The 12,213-nt window shown below is 36.0% G+C and overlaps 1 protein-coding gene across 1 annotated transcript in view; it reads left to right on the top strand.

Moving 5' to 3' along the window:
- The window catches only part of slc6a3 (solute carrier family 6 member 3), a gene marked incomplete at its 5' end in the record, with an annotated part of 29,008 nt that extends 17,044 nt beyond the window's left edge, over window positions 1-11,964 (top strand). The window contains 9 exon segments of the mRNA XM_014014255.1: window positions 394-497; window positions 1,659-1,783; window positions 1,940-2,052; window positions 2,278-2,406; window positions 2,672-2,771; window positions 5,626-5,726; window positions 5,938-6,105; window positions 6,225-6,296; window positions 8,016-11,964. Of these exon segments, the coding sequence (XP_013869709.1) occupies window positions 394-497; window positions 1,659-1,783; window positions 1,940-2,052; window positions 2,278-2,406; window positions 2,672-2,771; window positions 5,626-5,726; window positions 5,938-6,105; window positions 6,225-6,296; window positions 8,016-8,039 (936 nt within the window).
- Window positions 11,965-12,213: the final 249 nt, after the last annotated feature.

Genomic DNA, 12,213 nt, shown 5'->3' with positions numbered 1-12,213 from the left:
ATACACACTGTATATACTGTATATACAGTGTGTGAGGTAAATGTGCTGAAAAGATGAAAAAAGTGTTTACATTTCTTTTCTTTATCAGACCTTTCCTATCTAATTGTAGGTATCAGGGAGATTAATCAGCCAACATGAAGAAATTCAGTCATGGAGAGTGATGGAGAAAATGAGATGAGACACTGACAGTTGCATGGGAGCAGTTGGAAAATTAGATTAAATAGATGCATGGAGCAGTAATTTGCAAAATTACCCCCCAGTATTCACATGCCTCTTTCATCTACTGCCGTTGAATGAGTTTCCTGCAATTATCTCTAATAATGGCTTTTTTTCCTCTCCTGTGCCTTTTGTTTTGCCGCTTCTCACAAGTGTGCTTGTTCTGTCGCTCCGCAGGTTTGGATTGAGGCGGCGACGCAGATCTGCTTCTCGCTGGGAGTGGGGTTTGGTGTGCTAATTGCCTTTTCCAGCTACAACAAATTCAGCAACAACTGTTACAGGTAGATGCACGCGGGGACAGGCAGGTGGGGATTCATCAGGGCAGGAGGAGGTGGGGAACTTACCTGCAGTGCAAGCACGCGCGCCACATGAGCAGGTGAATTAGAATAACCTTTGAAGCTTCTCTGAAGCAACTGCGTCTTTGACAGCAAGCTGTGCGACAGAAAGCCGCCACACCAATCAAAACTGTTGCACTTTGAAAAATTGCATGAGGCCACACAAAAGCCTAGCATCACCTCTTTTTAAAAAATTCTTTCAATTAACCCAGTCTGCCTCAAAGATTCATCTGTGGGATTTTTATTTGTAGATTAGCTCAAGATGCTCGAGTTTCCAAAGCAAATATAAGCTTACTTTATATACACTTTAACAAAGTTTCTGTCATGTTGAAACTCTTGAAACTCTTTTTTTTAGGTTTACTGCAACAGAATATAGGCCAGGGTGATGGAAGGGGCCACAGTTATTTGTTGATACCAGAGGGCTACAGATGGCCACATAGTGCTGCACTTACCCAAATGTAATTAAACTGCCATTTAAAAATGTGTGTATATAGGTTTATTAAACCAACATACAGTGCAGTAACTTCAACAATTTCATGCTTTATGAGATGTGGGGGGTTGGGTTGGTCGGAGCAGCAATCCTGACCACCATAGACCAACCCACCAACCAAACCCACTGATCAACATGGGTCAGGCAGAAGTCACCGGCAGGCCACATATGGCTAACAATGACAACTGCTACATACCACATTAATAACAGACAGAAAAAAATAATAGAAAAAAAAATAACCATGTAAAAGGAAAAGGCCTTGACCCAGTTATGCAGGTCCAATGTACTCATTTTTTAAAAGAAAATAGTTTTTTTATTAAAATACTTGAAAACCCTTAGTGTGCCAATAGTTGCTGAAAACATACAAACTGAAAACAACCTGTTTATTCTCACTTGAGTATTTGTTTCACATTAATACCACAAACATACAGTTTTTGTCAGTGAACATGTTGCTGCAGTGGCTGGACATGAAAAAAGTAGACAAGTATTTGATTATTAACATGTATTGCTAATACAACACCATAATAAAAAGTCAATCCCACGGATTTCTCAAACCATGAAAAATATGTATAAAACAAAGAGTAATATCTAATGCCTTTCTATTTTGTTTTGTCCAGAGATGCCATCATAACCAGCTCCATCAACTCTTTAACCAGTTTCTTTTCCGGATTTGTGGTCTTCTCCTTCCTTGGGTACATGTCCTACAAACACAATGTCGCTATAGATAAAGTCGCCAGAGATGGTAAAATATAATGAAAGCTGTCCTTGCATCTTCTTACATGTTATAAATAAGAAATCTAAAATGTGTTTTTTTAATTTTGTTTTTTGATCAGTCTGTCTAAAGGTTATAGTGCAGTATGTCTGTCATGCTGCTGTTTACTTTTAWTGTGTTCTTCAGGTGCCGGGTTGGTGTTCGTCATTTATCCTGAAGCTATAGCAACATTACCCGGATCATCAGTGTGGGCTGTTATTTTTTTCATCATGCTGTTGACACTCGGACTCGACAGCGCTGTAAGTACAAACCAACACATTCACCAACAGTTTCACCTCTCAGTTAAGCAACTATGGATTTTAGTTTTGGAACAAAACACTGGGGTGTCACATTTTACTGTTCAAAAAATCTCAAACAAAACTTTATGGTAAAAAAGCTTTTTTTATCAGAAATCTTCTTTATTTCTCATGCAAGCAGACATTATATTTTTAAACTGTTTCTGACTCTCTTATTTCCTGCCTCAGATGGGTGGGATGGAGTCGGTGATCACAGGTCTGATCGATGAATTTAAATTCCTTCACAAGCACAGAGAGCTGTTCACTCTCTTCATTGTTGTTGCCACGTTTCTCATTTCCCTCTTCTGTGTTACAAGTGTAAGTAACTGTCATCCAGGGGAGACTGTTGCATTGCATATTAGTCGTGTTTGTTTAAAGGTGTGCAGTTAAACTGCAGGGACTTCAAACTAGTGTGAATAAATTTGGATAAAAATAAATTTCATTATCCATCTTAGAAACAAAAAACATCTAAAGATGTAATCAACCTCACAAATTGATTTATTCACATTTTGTCTTTATTTTTATTTGATTTTTATTTGATTTTTGCATAGTGAAACCACAAATTGACTTTGTTTACTTTCAGGGAGGGATGTATGTGTTTACGCTGCTGGATCACTTTGCTGCAGGAACATCGATTCTCTTTGGAGTGCTTATTGAAGCCATTGGCATTGCATGGTTCTACGGTGAGAAAGCTGGACCAAAGAATAGAGCGGAGAAAAACACTTGATACATTTTTATTTTTTATGCCATGGCCAGCAAAGCTGATGCTTTATTAAGGGTCTGATGAGAAATCTGTGTTCTGTGCTACAATAAAACAAATGTCGATTAGAGATAAATAATAAAAAAAATCCACCAGCTGGAAGGAATATTTCCAGTAATAGTGTTGGCCTCTTGAGTGTATGCCCTAGAAGTCAGTGCAGGGATTGTTGGGATACAGTGATATGGGGCTCATAAAATGAAAAAAAAAAAGGGTAAAAATATTTGATATTTTGTTCTCTTTTTGCTCACTCAGCAACCAGACAGCAAAGAGAGAAAAAAATACAGCTGAAGAAGAAGCACCTTCAATCCCATGTAGACAACTAGATAGGTATAATTTTTATAGACCCAGTTTGCTTTAAAAATCTTAAATTTTCAAAACATTTTATGTGATATCTCTTGTAAAAAAAACGGCAATTTAAAACCAGTAAAGTCCTAATTAGATTAAATACATGTTTTATGGTCTAAACTTGACTGAACTACATGAAAGAAATATTTTAGTTCTAGTGGTGGGAAAGACAGAACTTAAGGTCTGGAAGAAGATGTTTTACATCTACTAAACCTGACTGTGGAAAGGTGAATGTAAGACTAAATTCTCAGAAGACTCCAAGCAAAATGGTCAATGGTCAACATATTGCCTCACTTTTATGGGTCCTGACCTTGGCAAGTCAGATAAATCAAGCCTGAGGCCTCAGCAGGCTTTTGTTGGTCTTTTTCTTTTTTAAACCGTCCTTATAAGCGCTGACAGGAACCGTTGACCCCTGACTACTGCTGTCTTTTGTTCTGCTGTCCACTTCTTTGGTACATTTAGTTTTGCTGGATACCTGATGGTCAAACTAGATGTATTTATCTGTAATGAGAAATGCCCTCTGGACAAAAAGGTATTTGGCAAAACTGAACTAATAGGGGGAAAAGAAAAGTATCTCTTCAAATATCTTCAGATCTTAAACTGGGATTTGTAGCATAGCTACTTCTACTAGTATGACTTGTATCACATTACTGTGCAAAAATATTGAGTAATCTATTGAAGAGAAATATTCAGATTGGTAGCCAGAATAATACACAAAACAATTATTAAGTTCTCATTTAAATATTTATTTACAGATCTATAGACTCCATTTCACTTCAAGCCTCTGTGACTTTAAAATCCAGACAATGTCGCCCCCAATCACAAGTTCAAACCATCCTCACGTCACTTGGGGTGGTCCCTTATGTCAGTATTGGAATGTTGGAATGTAAACTATTACGTTTAACCTTCTGAAGCAAGGCACATATTAAAAAGAGACTTCAGAATCAGTTTATTATTGCCATTGTCAATGAGCAGGATTAGAAGACTAGGAATTTGTTTGTTTTTAAAGATGCAAATAAGTATAAAATGTAATATATATATATACTGTATATTTTTGACAAATGTTCTTCCCGACAACCTGGCTCAAATTTGCAACCTCAGGATTGCAAGAGTTTGGTACTGACCACCAAGTTGTCACAACCCTCAAACCAGCATTTATTTAGACCTTTAGAATTGTACTTGCATATCAATTTCCTTNGGATAAAAATATAAAGACATGTGAACACCAATTCAATACAATACTCAGAAAAAAACAATGTAGTTGTAGTGCAATTAAAATCCAGTAATGAAGTGACTGAGACAGAGTTATGAAGTAACATGATTCTAAGTGTTTGAGTCTGATGGCTTGTTGATTATATTACAGTTTAAATTAAAAGACTTCAATCAATCACAAATTATAAGATATAAGACTATCAAAAATTATAATCAACCACAAAGTATCCAAAAATCAATTGTCTCCATCAAAATTTAAGGGTTCTTTGAGCATTTAATTCACTTTCTGTCCTCTGCCTGGGGATTTGTGGGATTTCATGAGTTCATAATATTTTTGGTGAAACCCCTCAGAGCAAAATATCTGAATTATTATAAAAAAGGTTGTGTGTATGCATATCAGAGAATAAAATGCAACTGGGTTATTTATAAACATTGTTACCAAGATGCAGTTTGTTCCAATTTTATCCATTTATCCATTTTTTTTTACCCACTGCTTCCTTTCAGGGTCACAGGGTTTACTGGAGCTAATGTCCAACCATCACCGTACGAGTGGTGTACACCCTGGACAGGTCAAAAGTCAATCAAAATGCTCCAATTCCTTCAGTTGATTTTAAATTTGAAATAATAATAATTACAACACAGTTTAATTTATAATGTGTTATTTTAGCATCAATAAGGAGAACCTCAATTAGGAATTACTTGAAAACTTGTCAGATGGTCAACCAAAGGATGATTTATCTCAGATTCTGTTTCAGGTCTTCACTGGATTTGTTCCATTTTTTAAAGTCATGGCTTCAAAGCAAAGCTTATTTTTGTTCTCAACTTGCTTACCTTTTTTTAATTTTCACCTAATCCACCTCTGCACAACATGCTGCAACAGTCATATGCAGGGATTGGACAGAAAGTGTGTAAAATTAGCCATCCAAAGAAGACCACGTCAAACAGATACTAAAGTTTTGCTGCTTTGAAGATAGTTTAAAAAGGTTTAAAAGTTTTGGACTATGCTGTACAATGGATGGGATCTTTTGAATACCCAATAGTTTAAAATGGTGGAAGGAAAAAACAAACATTGAATACTTTGATGCTGCTGGGTCTGAATACTTTTACTTTTGTACTTTTTACGTAACAGAAGGAGTTGTTGTTATTCAGACATCATCCTCACATGACCCATGTTTTTAGTAACCATAACAAGACATTACAGAGATTTTTTTGTGCTTTAGGAGTGGATCGATTTAGTGATGACATTAAGGAGATGATTGGCCATCGACCAGGCATATACTGGAGGCTGTGCTGGAAGTTTGTCAGCCCCTGTTTCCTCTTGGTGAGTCCCAGACACACCAAACACAAAAAAAGATAAGAGAAGCTTGCATGGTGGCAAAACTGTAAGCTTTTTCTAACTCAAATATTTTTCACAGGTGGCAACTAAAAGGACATCCTATTTTAGAAACACTTGGTGTTTTGTTTTTGTTTTTTAATAATTTATTTGACAAAATTACTAAAAGTACATTGTATGTCTTACTATCTTTCCTCAGTTTATGGTTGTGGTGAGCTTTGCCACGTTCAACCCTCCAAACTATGGCTCCTACAAGTTTCCTCCATGGGCTAATCTGATGGGGTGGTGTCTGGCCATGTCCTCAATGACCATGGTGCCACTCTACGCCATCTACAAACTCTGCACGTTGCCTGGAAAGTTTTGCAATGTAAGTCAAAACAGCGTTTACAACAAAAAGTTTGAAAAATAATAGCCAAAACTGTTTGTATTTTGCCATTAAAATGGTTTATTGCTTGATGAGCGGCTCTAATCACTGCTTTTTAACAGCGACTTGCTTACGCCATCACCCCTGAGACAGAGCACCATCTGGTAGAAAATGGGGAGGTTCGGCAGTTCACTGTAAGTGTCCCTTGATCATTATATTTCTGCACCTTTTGACACCTCACAAGGTTTTGTATACTTAGCACAAAATGCAAGGAAATTAGTGTTTCGTATCTGATTGGTACAACCAGGTGCTGCCAATCAGGTGCCTGGTATAAGATTTATTCCCAAGAAGAATCGATACGACAAAGAAACAATCTAACAAACACAAATATTCTTACTTTTTTTGTGCCAAGTTTATAAGTGCTGTATTTGTTTACTTCTGCTTTATTTCCTTTTAACACATTCGGAACTTTTCAAGTTGGGTTCTGTAGAAAGGTCACAAACAGTTAATATCATACCTGTAGTGTTGAGCGGTATTACCAAAAATTTATATCAATGTATATTTAACAATTATCTGTATTATTGAAATTTTTTTCCCCATCACTGATCGGGCTGATGTTAAAATGTACAAATGCTGATTATTGATCAACAAAGTGCTGTCACTTGAAGTTATTCTCTTTCTGCAACACAAACTATTTCTTGGCTTTTTTCTTTCTCTGTCTGTGTCACATTTCCCCTCCTTTGTCTTTTCTTCCTTTCCTGGTTGTAGACATTAGTCGTGCATTCTGGGCTTATGTTACATTAGCAGTGAGGGGAGGCAGGTACAATCATGAATGGGAAAGATTGAGCAAAGGTCACTATCAGGCAAATTTACTTCAAACATGAAGTCTATCTTTGCACATCTGTGAATAGGTGTATTCTACAAACAGCAATGACAAGACGTGGAGTTTTTTGTCAGCCGATGTCAAAAACAAAATTGCCACCTGCCGCCCATTATTGAGAAGGCTGATTCCACTCTAGCTTGTCCTGTGTGCTGCTATGTCCTGCATGCATGTTCAGCGGTGCTACATGGAAAAGTGTCCCCCTTGAAACAGCTTATTGGCAGACGTGACATAACATTTCAAATGTGGTCAGGTTTTTAAACCAGTACGCTGCATTTGGAAAGTTCATATCATTACAAAAATAAAAAATCAGTTTTTGGTACAAACCGGTATACTTCCCAGGTCTACTTACCTGTTGTAGTTAGATCTTCTCATGCAAAAATACAGTTTAATTCTGGATGGATTGATGAGCTAACAGCTTTTCCAAATGGGGCAAAGATTACTTTTTATTTTAAAATGGTTTTAATCTTAAATTTGATAGTTTATGTTAATACTACAGTAATTATATTCCTTTATGTCCATTTTTAGTGCATCTTTAATTACATAGAATTTCATAGAAATAATGTTGGGGTGTTTTATAGTAATGTAATATATGTTTTTGCTAAAAAAGTCTGTATAACACAAAATAAACAATTGTGTAAATGTTTAGAAAGTTATTTTGTATAAAGCACTAAAACACATTAGCAACAGGAGTTAGAAGGCTGAAACTGTCCACTTTTGTTATGAGTTTAATCTGACTAGCTCTTATCAGTCTGGTCATTAAATTATTTTCCTCTAATGTGAGGTTAATTGTTAAGCTATCTACAAAAGGTAAGCAGTTATTTACCTGTCACCTTTCCACAGAACCCAATGGGGTGCCAAGTGTAAAATAAAATGTAAAAAAAAGTCGCTAACATATTTGCTTTATTGCTTTATTTTACACTTGGCACGCTATAGAACCATGATTTAAAAGAGTTTAATGTTATTGCTTTGATTTTTGGAGCTTTTCAGCATTTTATTTCATGAGCATCCTGCTTTTTTGTTTGTTTCACAGCTGCATCACTGGCTGGTCATCTGAAAACTACAGAAAAAAAACTTTTTAAAGCGCAAAAAGAAAGAATGTCAGAATGTTTGCTTTGTGGATGAATGCAGGAGCAACAATTGTCTAAGGTCAGCCATTTCAAAGAATCACAAGGAAAATAATGGGAGGGGAAGTTTAAAAGTGCCAACAAAAGGAAAAAAATATAAAAAAGTTAAAAATACACTGAAAATATAGTCCTATTTAATTTTGACTGTGTGTGTGTATTAAATTGTGTACTGGCTCTTTCTTCACAAGCCGGTGAATGGTATTCAATCAGACATTACTTTTGATGTGTAGCTTGATTTATCCATAAATGCGAATGTCCCTGAACACTTTTCATGGTAGTTTTAGCCTTCAAGGCCAATGTTTCTTATATTTTCATGCAGTTAAATCAATAAGCGATGAGAGCTGCAGGTGAATGAACACAGAGAGGTTTAATGTACTTTGTGTCAAGTGCAAATTGGCTCAAATTTAAAATGGAAGCAACAAAATCAAACTTCTCACAATGCTGAGGTGCTACACGTCCCACCCCTATTTCATTTTTGCTTGCTGTTAAACTGAAAACTGTAGGTAGGCTTCATATTTTTATTTCAACACTGTGTGTCAATATTTTGCTGGCAGAGTTGATTGAAAAAACTCAAATGTGACAATTACCACAAACATTGCTGAGTCCCAGTCCAGTGTCATTTTTTTCAGGAGACTGTTATGATGTTAAAGCACAGTAAATGTTTCTGCAAAACAATTCATTGTGTTGACATCAAAATGAATGCCATTTAAAAAAAACTGTCTATTTGCCAACATCAAAAAACATGTTGAATCATAAATAAAAAGAGAACTAACAGTTAATATTAACTTAAAAAAACAACCATGGAGCCCAATAAAGACCACGAGAAAACTTTAAGAACGTGAGTGATAGCTGTTCATGTTAACTTGTGATTTACTTGTGGCTTGCATTTCCTCTGATCTCAAAGACTGTGTAATAATGTGTTGCAATAACCTGCTTGTGGCTATTGCGCAAGGGACATCGTGCCCTCAGCTCTGGCTGCTCATGTCCTTGTCTTTGTGCAGTGATGGGTTTGCTGGCTGAAGCCACGGTTTTACCTGAAATCCTGGTTTCATCTGTGCTGCATCCATCACAGAAGCACCACAGGTTTTTTAAGCAGCTGACCACAGAGCCCTTGAATCTCCGTTCATAACTTTACTTATCACAGACGGGTAGAACAACAGCAGCAGGTGGATACTTATTAATGGTGGGACTTAAAAAGAGTAATGAGCACTGTAAATAAAATATCTGGAGACTGTCATCATGACCAGAGCAGTCTAAGATCTATTACTAATATAATGCAGAGAAAATCCATTTCTTTATCTGATTTTACTTTTTGGGTCGCAAGGACATGGTGCTGTCACTGTGCTAGATCAACCTGGACATGTCACAAATCCATCACAGACACAAACGAGACAAACCCATCACACTCTCACTCACACCAAGGGATAATCTGGAGGCAGCAATTAACTGAACATGCATGTTTTTGCTCTGTGAATGGAAACCGTAGTACCCAGAAGAAAATGCATGCATGCACGGCAAATAAGGCAAACTGCTCACAGAAAAGCAGGGAAAAAACTACTTTCCCGCAATGCCACTTGAGCATAGCAATTTTAAAGAATATTAGGAACTTAAAGCAGTATTTCTAAATATTTGAAGTAATTGTACAGGGAAAAAAAGTATTATGAACAATTAGTATCCTGCTTTCTGTAGATATCGGAGCTACTAACAGGTTCAGTTTGGAGAAACACAGTTTAATTCTGACTGGGTTGATCAAATAATGACTTTTCACAGTGAGGCCAAGCCAAAGTAGACTGCTATTGTCCTAAAGCAGCTCCAGTTGAAATGGTTTCACGTCATAAATTCACTCTTAGTTTAACATCACACAACTATTTCTGAATAAATAGGATATCCCTACCTGACATGATGAAGCTAGTTGCTGCTGTTGCTAGTTGTCCTTACAAACAAGCATGTCATTTTATTAAATAACTATAAAGTTAAACTAAAGGTGATTTAAAAGAGAAAAATAATAGAACTTTTGAAGATTTGAGTAGTTTTAAGGGTAGAAACACATTTCACAGCCTTGGTACTTACAGAGTACTGTATATACCCAGTACCAACAGAGTATGTTCTGGACACTTACTTGGTACTTACTGAATAAATAACAGGTATAACCATGTCACTTCCTGATACAGCTCGGTCCCTGTAGGTGCCCTATTAGTTCCCCCCATAAGATCAAGGTATCAAATACATAACTTGTAAGTACAGGGTTACAAGTCACTTTAAAATACAACTTCATCTCCATAGATGCCCAAATAGTACCAGTTTTGTTCACATCCCAGTAAGTACCTTGTAAGTGTCACTATAAGTACCCTGTAGATAAGAGGTACATACTGTACCTTGTATGTACCAAGTCGTCTGGTAAGTATTACCAGATACATATTGAGTAATTATCAGGTATGAACCCAGTATAATGTACTGTTATGGCTATAAGAATATATATCCAGTTGGAGCTCAGACCATATTTGACAAGCAGTCAGCTCATTAATCCAGTCAGAAGTACATTTTATTTCTCTAAAGAGCTTTGTTTTTTTTTTCAAAAAGCTATTTATAAAAAAGTAATATTTTTTTAACTTTTCCATCCATCTACACTTCAAAAGATTCAAACTATCCCCTAAACATGAAAGTCCAACACATGATGCCTTGTTGGTTGAGCCCCTCAGATTTTTCGTCTTGGTCTCCTACATACAATGATTTTAGATAGGGTTTGAAAAAGGGCTTGTACTTTTAAAGAAACATTTTAAAATGTTTGGATGAATCAACTGTTCGTCTTCTTTTGTCACAAGTAAACTTTGGCCATTCTGATTACTGAAGCACTACCAGCAGAGCTGGTTATAACAGAAGCCAGGAAGTAGCAGAAAATCTCTTTACAACCAGGGGAATGTTCCAATTTTAGTGATTCTCCAGTATTACATTGGTCTGCTTTAGTAATATGTTGTTGTTAGGTATCCCCTCATCTGGTTGGAAGTAAAAATCTTAATTTATCTGATAAAAACATCAATAACAAAAAACTGTATGCTTTTTAGTTTAGAATGCAGATAACTGAAAGTGTGGCAAGGCCAATTTCTTGGAGCTGTTATCTCATGTCTTTGGTGAACTCCAACTCTGTCTTGAAGTCAGTAAAAGTAATCCCCAAATCATTCTCACTTTGACCTTTTGGGTGTCTCTTTGTAAAACGGTATCAGCCCTACTGTTCAACCAAAGAACCAACAAGTTCAAATCCTCAATTGAGAACATTTTGCCAAGGATCTTTGCTTCTCATGGACATTCAGATTTTCTTGGTTAACCCACTTATGGAAGCTTTGGCTGTAACACATTATTTAGAAGGCACTGAGCTTTAATTTTTACAGTTTCTGCAAACCTGATCTATAATTTAAGACTGTTTAAAAAGCTGCTTTATAATCAAACTGCAAATAAATAGTGTGTAATGTAATAAAATAAGTAACTTAAATGATATATCTGTGTAAGTAAATGTAATGTAGAGGAACTTGTATTGTACTGTACTGTAACATATTGAATTATATATAGATAGATATTAGCCTTAAGGAGCTTGATGAGAATAATATGAAAATCTATGATAGTTTATGTATTTTCTTTAAGTTTTATTTTTTCTTCCTGTTTAACCAGAAACTACCAGGTCAGCAATGGCTTATTTGTTCCCCTTGTGGTACATGTAACATACTGATGGGTTAACTGTGTCCCAAGTCTGTGTATGCCTGTGCTGCTGTCCTGTGCCAGGTGGTGTTTCTGATTTTGTTTTGTACTGTCACATAAAACATAAAAAAATAAAACTGTTAAATTTAAAATCCTCCTCTGTGCTTTTTGTTAAATAAAATACTGCTTAATTTCCTGTTTTTATCAATTAAAAATAAAATCTACTGAAACCTTACAGCTGCATATACGTGTATTTCATACTTGCAACTATTTGATTAAACCAGATTTTTGTTAACAGTGAGTGAATTGTCTTTTAGTGCCCTATCTATCTATCTATCTATCTATCTATCTATCTATCTATCTATCTATCTATCTATCTATCTATCTATCTATCTATCTATCTATCTATCTATC

Source organism: Austrofundulus limnaeus, unplaced genomic scaffold (assembly GCF_001266775.1).
Source record: "Austrofundulus limnaeus strain Quisiro unplaced genomic scaffold, Austrofundulus_limnaeus-1.0 Scaffold112, whole genome shotgun sequence".
NCBI classification, from domain to species: domain Eukaryota; kingdom Metazoa; phylum Chordata; class Actinopteri; order Cyprinodontiformes; family Rivulidae; genus Austrofundulus; species Austrofundulus limnaeus.
This window is presented reverse-complemented; position numbering and strand designations above follow the sequence as displayed.